Source organism: Eleutherodactylus coqui, chromosome 6 (genome assembly GCF_035609145.1).
Source record: "Eleutherodactylus coqui strain aEleCoq1 chromosome 6, aEleCoq1.hap1, whole genome shotgun sequence".
NCBI lineage: Eukaryota > Metazoa > Chordata > Amphibia > Anura > Eleutherodactylidae > Eleutherodactylus > Eleutherodactylus coqui.
The window spans coordinates 179,884,835-179,902,405 of record NC_089842.1 but is presented as its reverse complement, the minus strand read 5'-3'; the positions used below and the strand labels follow the sequence as shown (position 1 = coordinate 179,902,405).

At 46.3% G+C, this 17,571-nt stretch overlaps 1 protein-coding gene across 1 annotated transcript in view; it reads left to right on the top strand.

The window, feature by feature from the left end:
* The first annotated feature begins 2,440 nt into the window (after nt 1-2,440).
* STARD9 (StAR related lipid transfer domain containing 9) overlaps nt 2,441-17,571 on the top strand; it is a 143,639-nt gene continuing 128,508 nt past the window's right edge. Inside the window, exon 1 of the mRNA XM_066608347.1 lies at nt 2,441-2,542. Coding sequence (XP_066464444.1) covers nt 2,496-2,542 — 47 coding nt within the window. The 5' untranslated portion in view covers nt 2,441-2,495. The remainder of the gene's footprint in view (nt 2,543-17,571) is intronic.

The window sequence follows — 17,571 nt, the reverse complement described above, 5'->3', positions numbered from 1 at the left end:
ACGACACGTACAATCAATTGAACATGCTTTTTATCCTGCACGGCAAAAAGTGTTTAAAAAAAATTAGGCAAAAAGCTAATTTTTAGCAATTTGCCTCCCAAAAAACGCAATAAGGGCGTATTTAGACAACCTTATATCGGCTCGGTTTTCATGCCAATATCCCTACCTTTCCCCTCCTCCTCCCTCCCTTTCCCCTCCTGCTCCCTACCTTTCCCCTCCTGCCCCCTCCTCCCTACCTTTCCCCTCCTGCCCCCTCCTCCCCACCTTTCCCCTCCTCCCCACCTTCCCATCCTCCCCCTCCTCCCTACCTTCCCCTCCTCCCCCCTCCTCCCTACCTTCCCCTCCTCCCCCCTCCTCCCTACCTTCCCCTCCTCCCCCCTCCTCCCTACCTTCCCCTTCTTCCTACCTTTCACCTCTTCCCCACCTTTTCCCTCCTCCCCCTCCTCCCTATCTTTCCCCTTCCCAAATTCATGCTATTAATGTACAACAAAAAGGAAAGTGTACAGGTTTCCCATCTAACTGTATACTTTTACATATTTCAATGTGATGTTTTACATGACACTTCAATAAAAAATTATTGATACTAAAGAAAATCACGATCAGTAGAAATACACCCAAGAAAAATAGTCCTGAAAGAATTTGATGACTTGGTAATTAACACGCATTTTGGTTCAGTTGCAGGAAAGAAGCTCACACAATGGAGTAGTATTTGTTTCACCCGATGTAGGGAAGGGGCAATTAGCTAAACAGTCCATACATTATGGTTGCAAAGGGGCCTCTGCTGTATATCTCCATCTCTGAGCTTTACAATGTAGCTAGCACTTTCCCAACCCAGCAAATTTTGCAGATTAGATGATTTAAATATTATGCATGCAATATCCACTTCAGGTAAGTCTGAAAACTTGCCACAAGGGGGTGCTAGAAAATAGGTCAAAATATAATATTCTCACACCGGATGCTTTTATTTTGCTCATTTAGCTTAGCTATATATTTAGAATATAACAACATGGGTGTGTTTTAACCCCTTAGTGACAAAGACTGACTGTGCCTAAATGACCAACTAATTTTTCAGTTTTTTTCATGGTTACATTCCAGGAGCCATAACTTTTTAATTTTTCAATCGACGTAGCCATATGAGGGCTTGTTTTTAGCGTGATGAGTTGTAGATTTTTAATGGCATAATTTTTGGGTACACAGAATGTATTGTATAATTTGGGAAATTCTGCCATTTGTTTTTCAGATTTCATTTTTACAGTGTTCTGTGTGCAAAATAAACAATTTGATAACTCTCTAGGTCAGCATGATTCCGGCGATACATTTTTATTATTTTTTTTTCACTTTTTAGAAACCATTACTATATTTTAACATTCTTCTTATATACTACCATACTTCAGTATAGTAGTGCATCAGAAAGCCTATAAGCTTAGCCAGAGGCGGAACCTCATAGGCCACCGTAACTGGCCCACCCAGAGGCCTTATCTTATCAACTCATCGGGATACGGCAAACATCGCAGGAGTCCGATTGATGAGATAGAGACCTCTGCCTCTGTCAGCCTTTTACATGCCATGGTCACACTGAGGGATGGATGTTTCTTTGGTCCCCAGTGTTAGAGCAAGTGCCAGGCTGTCATCCGACAAACCAGCAGCCACTTTCCCTGGGAGGGAAGACCCGTTAATTTTAGTAAAATGTCTAAAAATATTTTTGCAAAAAGAAAAACACATTAAAAGTTTAAAAAAACACCCTTTTACAATTTTGTTACGTAAAAATTTTAAATAAAAAACAATAATAAATCAGTGTCACTATATCCGTAAACGTCTGCAATATTGCATGTGCGATTTTGCATTCTGAGCATCGTAAAAAATGGGGGGAAAAACTGAGAATGCCAGCACCCTGTTAAACAAAAAAATCATAGAAAAGTGGCCAAAAAGTTTAATGTACCCAAACGTGGTAACAGTTAAAACTTCAGCTTGCCCAGAAAAGAAATGTAAGCCTTCTCCCAGCCCCATCAACAGAAAAACAAAAAAGTTATGGGTCTCAGAAGAAAAGCTATTTTTTAAGCCCTAAAAGATTCACACACACACACACTATAATATATATATATATAGTGTGTGTGTGAATCTTTTAATCTATATATAGATTTGTTCATCTTGTGTGTGTGTATATATATATGTATGTGTATTATGTTGACAGGGACACATTAATAAGGACGCTGCAGTACTTCTCCGGGTTATAGCTGATTACAAACCATTCTCCTCCTCATGCAGATAGCAAACACGCCCCTCTATAGTAGAGAATGTGGCATCTCCCTAATGGGCTGGGCCAAACCAAAACACACGAGTGGGGGGGAGTGTGCAGCGTGGACGGGGCAATGGACTGTTATTGTACTGTTCCCCGCCCCGGACTGTGCGCTGTGGAGGATCCCACCCCGCTGAGCACAGACTGCTGCGGAGAGGAGAGCAGCCCGGACGGGACATGAGACTCCCCATTAACCACTATGGCCAATGTCAGGGTAGCGCTGCGGGTCAGACCGCTCAGCAAGAGGTAATGTACTGTCATGGGGCACTACAACTCCCAGCATGACGGCAGTTGTATTCGCACACCTAGTGCTGTGACGGGGAGCCCTCGCCCTGTATACAGACGGAGGAGCTGTCTGCGGGGTCTCCTCTGCCTTCTAGGTCCTGTCAGCTGTTCTGAGACATGTTGCTTCCAGGAAGATGCCGGGAATGGTCTTGTGGGACTTCTTCTTTCTCACCTGTTGTAGGACATAAGAAGTGCCCCCTTCAGGACGTCCATGTTTTGCACGGTCCAGCGCTGCGGGCAGCAGGGCGGTGGAGTTGGTACGGCCGCCCACGAGTGGTCAACTTTATACAAGCGCGATTGCGCGCGCCTTAGTGCAACTTTTTTGCGCTACGAATGAGGATTTCTTGTGTGCGTATTTTTTCCCCGTACTTTTCCCACCTGCCTGGTATGTAATTTGCGCTGTAAACAAACGCACCAATTAAAATGGCTAATTAGTTACAAATGTGTTCTTTTTCCAGCAGAATTAGGCGGCTGCGCACGGCGATCTGGATTACGCATGCGGAGCCTACCGCAGAATGACCACGGCCGGCGACCCCGCGGGCCTTCTCTCTTCTGTATTACGGATGACCGCGGGCGCTCGCCGTCAGTTATGAGCAGTACAGATTATGATTTTAAATATCAGTTTTTTCCTGCCCCGTTGGGCGATGACGCGGGTAACCATGAGCCATGCGCAATGGCCATTGTGGACGGGCCGCGGGTCAGATGGCTTACATTGACTTCATTGAATGCTGTCTACGCAGAAGCCGCAGCAAAATAGAACATGCTGCCATTTTTCCTCCCCACACGGAAATTGCACTACTTTTCCCCATGGCCTGTTCTGAACAGTATTTGCTGCGGATCCTCCATGCGGACGCCAACCGGAGATCCCACAGCCATATCCATTGTGTGCAGCCGGCCGTACGCAGTGCTTCACAGATCTCATTGCACATGCATTTGCGCACCCTCAATTGAATACTCTGGTGCGCGGAAAGTTCTTTTTTTTGGCGTGGCAGAAAATGCGCACTTAAAATACGTGCATGGGACGAACCCACTGGGCTCTATTGTCTGCGTATTGAGCGCACAAATACGTTTGTGTGAAGCCGGCTTTTGGGCACTCTTCTGCACCCATAGTATAGGGGAGAGCCCCAGCCTGACTGATCGTATGTCCGTACGACGCTGCGCGTTGGGGTCAGGAGATCGTATGTCCGTACGACGCTGTGCGTTGGGGTCAGGAGATCGTATGTCCGTACGACGCTGCGCGTTGGGGTCAGGAGATCGTATGTCCGTACGACGCTGTGCGTTGGGGTCAGGAGATCGTATGTCCGTACGACGCTGCGCGTTGGGGTCAGGAGATCGTATGTCCGTACGACGCTGCGGATTGGGGTCAGGAGATCGTATGTCCGTACGACGCTGTGCGTTGGGGTCAGGAGATCGTATGTCCGTACGACGCTGTGCGTTGGGGTCAGGAGATCGTATGTCCGTACGACGCTGTGCGTTGGGGTCAGGAGATCGTATGTCCGTACGACGCTGTGCGTTGGGGTCAGGAGATCGTATGTCCGTACGACGCTGCGCGTTGGGGTCAGGAGATCGTATGTCCGTACGACGCTGTGCGTTGGGGTCAGGAGATCGTATGTCCGTACGACGCTGCGCGTTGGGGTCAGGAGATCGTATGTCCGTACGACGCTGCGCGTTGGGGTCAGGAGATCGTATGTCCGTACGACGCTGTGCGTTGGGGTCAGGAGATCGTATGTCCGTACGACGCTGTGCGTTGGGGTCAGGAGATCGTATGTCCGTACGACGCTGCGCGTTGGGGTCAGGAGATCGTATGTCCGTACGACGCTGCGCGTTGGGGTCAGGAGATTTTATGTCCGTACGACGCTGCGCGTTGGGGTCAGGAGATCGTATGTCCGTACGACGCTGCGTGTTGGGGTCAGGAGATCGTATGTCCGTACGACGCTGCGCGTTGGGGTCAGGAGATCGTATGTCCGTACGACGCTGCGCGTTGGGGTCAGGAGATCGTATGTCCGTACGACGCTGTGCGTTGGGGTCAGGAGATCGTATGTCCGTACGACGCTGTGCTTTGGGGTCAGGAGATCGTATGTCCGTACGACGCTGCGGGTTGGGGTCAGGAGATCGTATGTCCGTACGACGCTGTGCGTTGGGGTCAGGAGATCGTATGTCCGTACGACGCTGCGCGTTGGGGTCAGGAGTTCGTATGTCCGTACGACGCTGCGCGTTGGGGTCAGGAGATCGTATGTCCGTACGATGCTGTGCGTTGGGTCGGGAGATCGTATGTCCGTACGACGCTGCGCGTTGGGGTCAGGAGATCGTATGTCCGTACGACGCTGCGCGTTGGGGTCAGGAGATCGTATGTCCGTACGACGCTGTGCGTTGGGGTCAGGAGACCCGCTATCGGATACCTGCTGATAATACAGGCGCAAAACGGAGTCCTACATACCGTCATCTATAAACGGCCTCTTCTGCCAAACATTTGGCTTCCCTGTTGTCCGCACTAACACCCTCCTGGATGCCTGGTGTGTAATATTATGTAATGGCAGACCTACTGTAGCCTCAGGCTCATATATTACTGGGGTTCACGGTTTGGCTTTTCATGGCTGACACGGGAAAACCCGGGTGCTCTCAGTGCGGAGAAGACTGAACGCTCAGCGCTGCGCAATTTCTGTGGCTTTCATTGAAGTGATGGTGTAACACAATGCATTTGGGGGATTACGGGATAGAACAGGGAGCTGCTCTACGCCATTTCTGTAGCTCTCATTCACGTCAATGAGAGCTGCGGAAAGTGTGCAGCGTTTAGTGCTTGCTCTCTCCATAGGCTCTGGCCGATAGCCATGGCAGCCGTTTCCCATCTTCACTATGCGACGCTGAGATGTAAATCCCCCTTTAATGTATAATATTTAATATTTCTATTTTGAGGTTGGAGTGAACATTTCTGCCACCTCCTATTCTACCCAAACTGACTGACTCCACAGCCTTGATATGCAGAGATAATCCATATATTAACGACTGTATTGCGGTTAGGGCGCTACAACACAAGCGCCATTAACTCTCGTGTAATAGGCATTATTGGTAGGGTGCACCTGCCCGCCCTAATATCTACTAGGCTGTATTTGGAACAACCACTAGCACCTGTGTAATATCAGCCTTGGGCTGGGTCCATACAGGGGCTGATTCCGCAGCACATCAGTAGCGGAAAGCCTGCCTCAAAATCCGTACCAATAGATATAGGTTTTATCGCACATTTCTGTGCGGGATTCACCCTGCCATTGAGAAGAGGTGAAATCCACAGCGGAGATGGCGATAAAATTGGCAGGCTGCAGAATTGAATCCCGCACGGCATGCCAACTTCTACACGGGCTTTGTGCGGATTATTTCCGCACCTTGTGGACCAGATTTTTAAAATCGCATCCACCTTGCTGCTACTAGGAATGCTGTGGAATTATCTTGTGGAGGATCCGCACAGGATTTCTATGGCAAATCCGCCCCTTCTGGACCCCCTTAAGGGTGCTTTCACATGGATCGGAAGTAGCACTATAACTGCAATATGCACCGAATCGAACAGTTTATTCCAACTTCGCAGAATTCCAATTCCACACCACAATTTGCATGCCATACTGTGGGTTTTCATGTGGTGTTGCAGGCAGTGTGATGAGCACCAATTTAGGCTGTGGGGATTTAACATGCGCCACAAATACACGTTACATGCATATTTGCTGTGAACTGCATGTAACTCGCATGAAAAATATGAGTGTAATACCCAGTGACAAAGCGCCTGTGTGAAAGCTATTGGCTGCTGTTCGTGCGTGTATGTAATACTAAGCCCGGCTCACACGACCAGACTTGAATTGCAGATTCCGCATGGACGATCCGTGGTAAAAAGCGGGCATTGAAAGGCATGTATTTTAGATTTTTTTTCCTTCATACTCGCTGATACAGTATGTTCTATTTACCGTGGAATTTGCGTGGTCGGCCACCATTGATGTCAATGGAGGCGTCTGACCCGCAGCCCATACGGATACCCACATCATCTCTGGGTGACAGCGCAGGAAATAAAAAAAAAAAAAAGTACTGCACATGACTGCTTACCAGCCTCCATGCTCATCCACAATACAGGTGAGTGTTGTACGCAGGGTCACTGGCGGGCTCACAGCTGGAATTCCCTGCAGGCATCCTGAATGTGGAATCCAACTCGATCGTGTGAGCCTGGTCTAATTGTTGGGGTATACCTGCACTTGTAAGTTTAGCCCCTTAGCACTCATGTAATGGCACCCCAAGCAACCTTTCTCACAGAACGGCATTGGTCCCCAACATGCAGCGGAATTTGGCACAGCGGAAATCTGCACCAAAGCGCACATTTCTAAATGCGGATTGTGATGCAGAATTCCCTTCAGAATCAAGATATTTTCAATTTTACATCAAAATCCACACAGAGCCGCGTGGACATCACTGCGACTTACGATGCGTCCTGCGGGCTCATTCTGCTTCTGTGGAAGATCCTTTAGGATGCTGCTACACTCTTGGCTGAAAACGCAGGCAGATCTATGCTGGTTATGGCCGGCACCACAATCTGCGCTTCTCCGCCTGCGTTTTGCAAGGGTGACTTGCTGTGTAACAATAGCAGCCTTACAGTGTATCTTTTTTTGGTTTCACCACTGTCTGCATAAGGCCGGACTCGCGTAATTAAATTGCGTATTGCGCTGTAAATTGTAGCAATTCAAATACATTGATTCTCACTGTTCCACTCACACTTGTGTATACTCATTGCTGCATGTAAAACGCATGTAAAAAAGAATGCTCCATGTTCTATTTTACCGCGTATTACGCACGATATAACCTTATTGTTCTCTATGATCGTGTACGTTAACGCTGTATATATGCAATTATCCTAAGTTCATGTGAGCCCGGCGTGAGGGTCAGCTGAGCAGGAGCGGCTGGAGCTATAATCGTGTTCGTGATATGAATGGTTTAGGCTGATGGCGGTCTGGGCTGTGTGTATTTAAATGTATTCGCCACACGTAAACATATCTATACATGTGGGACTTGCTGCAATGATCAGTTTTAGATATTACAAAAAAACAACCTCCACGTAAATCGCTGTATCTACGGTCACCGTAGCAAATCCTACATCCTGCCACTGTCTAGTCAGATACATGCGGACTGCTATACGTTGTGTTAAAGGGTATTTTCCTACAAAGCATGTCCAATGCTTTGAGAATGAAGCATACTTCCTTAAAATCCATTTCCTGTGCGTTCCCAGTTCCTCTTGTCTTGGTTGTAGATTGCTATGTGAGGCGAGCCGCTGGGACGGTAGAGATCATGTGACCTCCAAACTTTACTCCTACGATCTAGAGAATACATTTTCTGTGCAAAGCAATTGTCAGGGAAGATACTGTTTCCTGAAGACATCAGATAAGACAACAGCTTGTATCTTCTGATGTTAGACTTTCTGTACATAGCAAACAAGTAGCAGGAAAGAGACAAAGTGTCAGCGCTGAGTGATGTGGTTACTGGAGCTGCTGCACACAGCTTTATAGAGCGCAGCTACAAGTGCTGCAATAGCTGAGGTTTCTGCACTGAGAATCTGCAGCATGGATACAGTAATTAAAGGGTTTTTCTGAACCCTCTTTACATGCAGTATAATAGTTTCTGTGCAGATATGAGCGCCTGCTGCAGAAATTATAATGTGTGCTATGCTATACATGCTGCTGGTCTCACAGGCCGTTGTTGGCTAGCACCAATGCTGGATGATGGCAGCGTTCTATTGTCTGCTGACAGATTTATGGGGAAGCGATGGGCCTTCTGATAACGGACATGCAATTCTGGCAAGAGTCAGGACACTCCCGATTTTAAAAGAGGCATTAAGATAAGCCCATGTATGGGCCCATTTAGACGCAACGATTATTGCTCAAAAGACATATTTTGAGCGATGATCGTTGTGTGCATTTACACGGCAAGATGATGGTTTAAAAAGCAGTTTGAGTGACAGTTTTGAGCGTTCACTTCGCATAAGTGTGTAAATGAAGGCTCCCGCTGTCTTCTGCATACAGCTGTTGCTTCCTCAGAGTGCTCAGCTGGTATACAGCGGAGTGCTCTGAGCAGGGTATGCAGAAGACAAGCGGGGCCGCTTGTCCTCTGTATACAGCTGTTGTCTTCTCGGAGCGCTCAGCTGTTATACAGCTGAGCTGGAAATGCAGAACACAACTGAAGCACTGTCTTCTGCGTACTCCTGCTGTGTTCACGAAGCGCACAGCTGGTATACAGCTGAGTGCTCCGAGTGCGGTATACAGAGACAGCTGGAGCGCTGTCTTCTGCATACTCCTGCTGTGTTCAAGGAGCGCACAGCTGGTATACAGCTGAGCGCTCCGAGTAGGGTATACAGAGACAGCTGGAGCGCTGTCTTCTGCATCCCCCTGCTGTGTTCAAGGAGCGCACAGCTGGTATACAGCTGAGCGCTTCTAATGGGGTATACAGAAGACAGCTGGAGCGCTGTCTTTTGAATACGTCTGCTGTGTTCAAGGAGCCGGATACCAGCTGAAACAATAGTATCTGTGGTATCCCGCTGAGAGCTCAGCGTGTGGTCCTGAAGACCCATCGTTAACAAAAACTGCATGATAGCTGCATGTTTAGACCCAACGATTCTCGCTCAAAAGATGGCTTTGAGCGAATTTTGAGTGAGAATCGTTGGGTCTACATGGGCCGTTAGGGACCTTTCTCTCAGCACAGTGTTGTGAAATATGCCCTCCCGCAGTCTATCAAGCCCCCAAATCCGTACCGCTAATGTGCAGATTTGGTGTGGAATTGAAAATGGCAGAATCCTGCCCGCAGTTCCCTCATCAAGAACCAAAGTTAGCAATGCAGATTTTGGTGCAGAATTCCAGGATAGTATTCAAGAATATTCCATTCCATAGAAACGGCACTTTGGGGATTGATAATTATGCTGAACTCCTAGGGTCATAAGCATGTATTTCCAACAGTTTCTAAACTAGATGTTACATAGTTCTTAATTTGAGGAATGTGATGGAGTCTGTCCTTCACGTGGCCTGGAATAGATGTGAGCAGTCCGGATGTATGAGTGAGCATCCATCTGTCCTCTCTTTACTGTCATTCATAGTAGGAGACAATCCAAAGTGATTACACTACATGACTCAATGCAATTATGAAACAAAGGTCAATGAATGGTTAAAATCGTCCCAGTTTTTTTTTGTTGCGAGACTCACAAAACTCTCACAAACATGCAGCCTATATCTGTAATGGATGTATTTACGGGGGTGAGAAAAATCGCAGGATGTCTTATTTTCGTGCAAGCCTTGCAGGAGAATAGAGCATGCAGATAGCGGTCTCCCGCACATGGCGCGGTGTCTGTGTGATAGAGACGGGCGCATCTTACTGCCGTACATGTCAAAGCGCCCTTAAGTTACGTTCACACAGTGAAAAACTGTGTTGGATTTTGCCGTGAGGATATCGTCCCAAAATCTGCAGTTGACCTGCTTGTTTCAGCCACAAATTTCTACTCCAGTTTACCCCGTGGATCCGCACATGGATTTAGTCCTTTTCAATAGGCAATTCTGTGTGCAGATTCCCTGTCAAGAAGTGACCTATCGCGCGGGGGGGGGCTCCCCCCCACATGGACTTTAAATAGACTACTACTCCTCTTCAAATGAACGTGACCCTTGGAGGATGTGGATTTGATGGGAATCCAAGCGACTTCTGCGTCAAATTTGTGGCAAAAATGCCCCTTTTGATCGTATCCTAAAGCATGGTATTTTCAAGAAATGATACATAAATGATATATAAATAACAATTGTGGAGCATCCCATAACTCTGCATTGTTGTGAATACATGGACAACTGGATATTACCATTCCCCTTGTCAAAGAGGCATGTCCCTACGGGTGCCTTCACACGGGACAGAATTAGTCGCACTGGTTGATAAAATCTGCATCTGCGCTGTGTTCTGTGGCCTACTCCATGCCCTACATAGCCAGTCTCTCACAAATGGATTTCAATTGTGGATTCTGCGATTGCCGTAATATGCGAGCAATAAAATTCATTGACTTTGCCGTTTCACTTACACTTGCGGGTAGGAATTGAGGATTCCGTGAACAGAAGAAAAATCGCAGCATGCTCTGTTGTACTGCGGATTCTGTGCATAAGGGCACCATTGATGTCTATGGATGCGTTCAATTACATTGCGTATGGATGCGGATTTGTACGCAAGTTGCTAGGAGACCAGATACAAATGGAATAAAGAAAGCGGGAATTTGATGGCAGTCTGCTGCCTGCAACCTCCACTTGTTCTTCTGGAGGAAGAGCCCAGAAGAATAATATTTATTTATTTATTTGAAGTGGTTTATACTATTTCCAAAAAAAGTCCTACGAGCCCAGCCCAGAGATCAACATCCCATTCTGAAGGCTCTCAGAGCATCCTTCACCACGACAGCACAAGTAATGTCGCCTGAGCAATAGAAGGGAGTTTCCAGGGGGTCGGGCAACATTCTGATGTAATTTCCTGCTTGCATTCTTTCTTTCACATGGACGTTCCATTGTCATACATAGTATATCCGTCCAGAATACCGCATGCATACGCGACCATATGCAATTCACTTTGGTGGTCATACGCAAGTCTTCCACTGTAGATATCCGCTTGCAAAATCCGACCCACTCATGTGAGCCCGGCCCAACACTATGAGCAGTGATTGGAGAGCGTCAGTCTGTCTAGGTACTCAGTAAGGATAGACCATCAAAAGGAAAGTCGCAGAAAAACCCTTTTAGGGCTGACACCCACTGGCGATATTTTCTTTCTTGCGCTGCAGCGCTAGCCCATTGAAAAGATATGGAGAATACCGCGGACTTCTGCCACAGCTGTCGCAGCTGGGGCAGGAGTTTCCTTCATCCCCGCGGGGTCCACGGGGAAGAAGGAATCCTCTGCCACAGCTGTCACAGCTGTGGCAGAAGTGCAGCATGCTATCACATTGCTTTAAATGGGATCGGCGCTGCTGACGGTCCCATTGAAAGCAGTGGTTTGTAGCAAACCCTGCAGTATGATTATCGGGGAAGGGCTTGAAATATAAGCCCTTCCCTGAAAAGCATCAATAAGTGGTAAAAAAAAATTACTCCCCTCTCCGCCGCTCAGACGCATTCTCCGGCTAGCTCCCCGACACTGCTGTCTAGCAGTTTCAGCAGCCTTCTGAAAGGGCTGTGCTGATTGGCTGAGCACCCAGCCAATAGCAGCTAGTGCTTAGCTATTGGCTGAGTGCTCAGCCAATTACTGATGGTGCTTAGCTATTCATTCATGAATAGCTAAGATAGTGCTATTCATTCATGAATAGCTAAGCACTATCTGTAATTGGCTGAGCGCTCAGCCAATAGCTAAGCACTAGCTTCTATTGGCTGAACGCTCAGCCAATCAGCACAGTCCTTTCAGGAGGCGGGGATTTTTGAATCCCGCCTGCTGAAAGTGATGGACAACAGTGTCAGGGAGCTAGCCGGAGGATGCGTCTGAGCGGCGGAGAGGTGAGTAACTTTTTTTTTTTTTTTACCACTTATTGATGCTTTTCAGGGAAGGTCTTATATTTCAAGCCCTTCCCCGAAAATCATACTGCAGGGTTTGCTACAAACCACTGCTTTCAATGGGACCGTAAGCAGTGCCGATCCTATTGAAAGCAATGGGATAGCATGCTGCACTTCTGTCACAGCTGTGGCAGAAGTCCGCGGTATTCTCCATATCTTTTCAATGGGGCTAGCGCTGCTGGCGCTGGCCCCATTGAAAAGACTGGTGATATCCCAGCGTGATCCCTTTTTTTTTTCTCGCACTGCGCTGCGAGAGTTTTCACTTACTCTCGCAGTGCAGTGGAGAAAAAAATGCCAGTGGGTGTCCACCCTTAGGCTGCCTTCACATGGGCGATAAAATTGCACAAGATTTGTGTATTTTGAGATGCACAAATATGAATCCTATTCTTTGGAATGGGGTCATACACATGAGCAATGGTTTCCTACGTGGCACCGCGATGCTATACGGGAATCAAATCGCGGCATGTTCTATCTTGCTGCGTGATCTTGCATCGCAGCCCCATTGTTTTCAAAAGGACCGGCTGCAGCAGCGCCAGCCGCATTTAAAGCAATGGGGGAAACTCCGCGATCCTCTGTCGCGGTTGTGACATGGACTTTCATGCACCCCAGATTTTACCATTTCAATTGAAAAGGTCAACTCTGCTGCAGATCTGTCTCAAAAAATGAATCAAAATTGGTTTGTGATGTGAAAAGTTACTACTGCGAAAAATCCTCACCAATTCTGCTTGGTGTGAACGTACCCTAAGGCTGATTTCACACAGGAATAATCTCTCTTCGCATCACTGCCACCCGCGGTAAATTTGTGCCATTTTTTTATCACAAAAGTCAATGACACATTGTAATGTTAAAATCGCATCACAACGTTTGTTTGTAGCGTTGCAACGCGATAAATGAATGCTCTATAGACAATACATGAGCGATTTTTTTTTTAAAAAGGCAAAATGCAGAAAGATCGCATATGCCACAATTTTTTAACTCCTGAACATCACGAGTGAAAAAACTCGCAAGAAACCATTGAAAAGCATTGGTTTCAATATTTTGCATTATAACTCCCTCCTGCATTGTGCAAAAATTGCGTGATTTTCTCGCCAGTGTGATGGCCTAGTAATGCTACTTCACACAGGCGAGCATAATATGGGGCCGTGAATCCTGCCCCCCATTTTGCGCTCCCCATCCATGTGAAATCCCCATGGATGTGAGGCATTTTCATGATAAAACAGCCTTGCATCACTTTGGGGATACAGGGATCCTCCGGCGCGGTTTTCAGCTGCAGTTGAGATCACAGTTTCTCCCATCACTGTCAATGGCAGGCCTCTCATCGTATTGCGTGCACCTTACACATACTCCGATGCTGCCGCTAGTCCTATTGATAACAATGGGCAATGCGAGAGCACGCAGCATGGTAGAACATGACACGTTTCCTACATAGCATCGCGGTGCCATGCAGGGAAACATCGCTCGTGTGTATGAGCCCATTCATATTTGTGCATCTCACAATGCACAAATCTCATGCAGTTTGCAGGAGGAATTGACTACGGCTGCTTTCCATGGAAATGTGTCAGAAATTCAGGGCTGAATTTGGATCTTTAGCAAAAACCGTGGCAGTGAAGGCGTGAAATCCACAGTAAAAATCTGCAGCATACACTGACTCGCCGTGGATTTAAAATCTGCAGCGCGGGTCAGTGTACGCTACCAGTTGTCTCCGCAGTGTGTGGATGGGAATTAAAATCCTATCCACAATTTTGCACCGTAAATATAGCAGATTTTTCACAGCTAATTTGATCATGGAAAATCTGCAGCCTTTTTCCAAACTGCATATACTTACCCTTAGGGGGCCTGCACACTTGCGATATCGCGGCGCTTTTTTAACGTGAATGTCAATAGGATTCTCTAATGTTAAAAACACATCGCACATAAATCGCAAAACACAAACTTGCGATTTTTTTTTTTTTTTTTTTTTGTGCGATGCATTTTCAACATTAGAAAGTCCTATTGACATTTGCGATATCGCGATCGCCAGTGTGAAATACCCCTTAGTGGAGGTTCTCACGGCAAAATTTCCTGCGGAATTTTCAGTGGCGAATTCCGGCTTCAAAAACCATGCGGAATATTCCGTCCCATCTGAAAGGTCCCTTACACTCCTTGTGTTGGAATCATCGGGTGGAATTTTAATACCTGTACAAGTTTAAACTTGTATAAGCAATGTAGCCAAATTATTTAGTAATGCTTAGATTAGGCACACGCATCATATGGGAGTACTGCGGCCCTCGGAGTGCCCTGCCGGGGAGTGTGAGTAAGTGGAAATAGGTTAGAACAGAGAGGAACGCCAAGACAGGTCTCAGGTGAAGCTTCAATCACACTTGTGTGTAATTTCTGGGACTGCTTTTTTTAGAATGCTATGTTGTATTGTTCCTCTATTATTCCCCCTGGAAATATAGGATGAAATCAATAATTGATTGTTGCCATTCCTTTTATCACTAGGGTGTGCCCCTACACAGGCTGCACTGTCAGGACTGATTAGACTGTAGTGACGCTCGCCCCCCGCCAAGGGGTAGGAAAACACCCATTTGTGAATCTCTTCAAGCGTAGCTGCATTTTCTAAAAACTTTTGACATGTTGTAGCCCTGGAGCCTAGATCATTCTCCTTTTTGTATACTGCTGTTATATGTCTGTAATTTTACACATGTTTATATACCCTGTTGTTGGGACAGCCTGAAATACTAGTGGGGAGAAGTTACTAGTCAGTCTTGTATCACACAGACCACTCATTGGGGTGAATGGCCCTGTGTAATACTTCATATCCTCTGTGGTGGGGCTGTAGGGACGTTGAACATTTTCATCCAGGTCTACCCATAAATTGCGACTGATGGCTGGTGGTCGCAGCAGGGGCCATGGTTTGTGATCAACTTATTGTCAAGGAACCCTTTTAACCCTTTCCAATCCAATATCCATGCCCTAACCCGCATACTTCTCAGCTCTAATTCATCATTGGATGGTAAAGCTGTTTGCGGATTTCTTGGATTTACTCAACAGACACAAACACAAATGATGTCATGATGATTTCATTAGCAATTTTTGGGGAAAATTAAATGTGAATTATGACCGTTTCACATCGAGAGGATCATTTTTAATAATCCTGTAAATATATGTATATTCATATAATATAACATTCATATGTTAGTGGCTGTTCTGCATATCTATGTTACACTATGTAGGACACAGCTCTGATGTCGGAGACTGTTTTGCACATCTATATTACACTATGTAGGACAGAGCTCCGATGTCGGAGACCGTTCTGCACATCTATATTACACTATGTAGGACAGAGCTCCGATGTCGGAGACCGTTCTGCACATCTATATTACACTATGTAGGACAGAGCTCTGCATCGCTGTCCTGCATAGTGTAGTATAGATATGCAGAACAGCCTCCGACATGGGAGCTGCGCTATCCTGCATAGTGTTAGTAACATGTGTCGGACCACGCCCCGGCATCAGAGCTATGCAGGGAAATCTGAATGTTGAATGAGGTCTGATACTGGGTTGGAAAGGGTTAACTAGTAGTGATTCTCCAAAGCACCTTCATGCATTGAGCCTTTTCCTTTCTGGTGTAGCAGTGATGCGGCTCTCAGACAGGTATAAAAGAAGATCTGATTTCTTTTGCCACTCCTAAATAGCGCAGCCTTGTGATTGTAGGGAGGGCCTATTACCACACTCATGTAAAGGGAACCTGCCACCACTTATGAGCACCATAAGCTAAGTTAGGGCGCATTCACACGGGCAAGAGCAATATTGGTCCGAGGAACTCAGACTGATATCGTGCTTGTAAAATTGTGATTCTGGATGCAAGTGTGAGGAATCGGCCAAAAATAGGGCTTGCAGCGATATTTATTTATTTTTTAATCCTTCATGTGAATAAACTCATTGATATTAATGTGTTATTAGAACTCACAAGTTGTGTTTGTTCAATAAATCATTCACTTTTCGTACATTATGCAGGATGAAAAATCATCGCTGGCTCGCTCACTTATCGTTCGTTTTAAGGGTGCCCACCCACTAGCGGTTTTTTTCCAATTGTCAATGGGACTTTCTAATGTTAACAAAGCAACACACGGCAACTTGCGTTTTTGGTGCGTTGCGTTTTTAACATTAGAAAGTCCCATTGACAATTCGCAGCGGAAAAAAACGCTAAGGCCGACTGCACAAATGACCGGGTCAGATTTAGACCTTGTGCCAGGTTGGTGTCCACGCATACCTGTCATTAGGTCATCTTTATGTCTTGCTGTCAGACATGTGCAGTACAGGGTTTTTTATTTTTAAACCGCTGCTTTTCCCGCATCATCACCTAGCGATGCCGTAGGATCCACGACCTTGTCAATTGTGGAAGGGCTGCTGGTCAGACTGCTTCCATTGACTTCAACGGAAGCCATCCGCGTGGAATCTGCTCAAAAATAGAGCAATCGTTTTTCTCTCGTGTGCATAAAAAATCGTTTTCCATAGCACGCTGTGAAACGTATTTGCTGCAGAACCCACAATGCAAATTTGCTCTTGTGCAGCTGGTCTAAATACAGAGCATTCAGTTCTCATTCACTTTTATAGCGAATAAGAACGGAATGATTTCTCGCTTGAACGAGCCAACGATGTATCTGCTGTATAAACAGAGAGCCTGAGAGAACTCTGACATCGCTGACTGGTTCAAACAATAATCGTTTGGTGTAAACGGACCCTGCGGTGTCGTCATCTATATGGGTGAACGTCCTGCCAACAACGATGATGTGTATATATTTTTGCGCCACGTTAAAGATGCCATCACTTGAGGAATGAGTGATTGCTCGTATATGTCGAGTGATTGGGATAGTCAGACTGGCCGATTCAAAGTTCTGATGATCCTTTGTGCCGGATAATCAGCCGATGTAGAAGGAACTTTAGCGTTTGCCTCCCATGTGCTGTATGGATCACTATATGAGCGCCTCCAGGACTGGTTATTCTTGTTTGCCTTAGCTACTGTGTAAGAGTTATATGTTACTATGTGATTGCTCACCGTATGTTTTGCCTGGCCTTACTGTATTTACATTCTGTTATTCTGGTATTGAATGGCGATTTTGGCCTAGTAATACTAGCTGTGAAATGGAGAATATGTAATCATTTACTGTAGGCTTGTCCTATTGTTGTAATCCGTTAAATGAGGTCTCAGAATCTGTGTTGTACAATGCAGCATCTCGTATTGTAATACAAATAATGCCGTTGAGTTACATGTCAGTAAATTAAAGGATCATTGCGGGCTTTTACTGTGACTTATCCTCAGAATAGATCATCAATAGTTGAATGACTAGGATCCTCCGCTCAGGATCCCCACTGATCCCCCTGGCAGACATCTTCATTGCAGTCAGAGCCAGAAGTGATTCCAATGGGAGTGTAGCTGTCT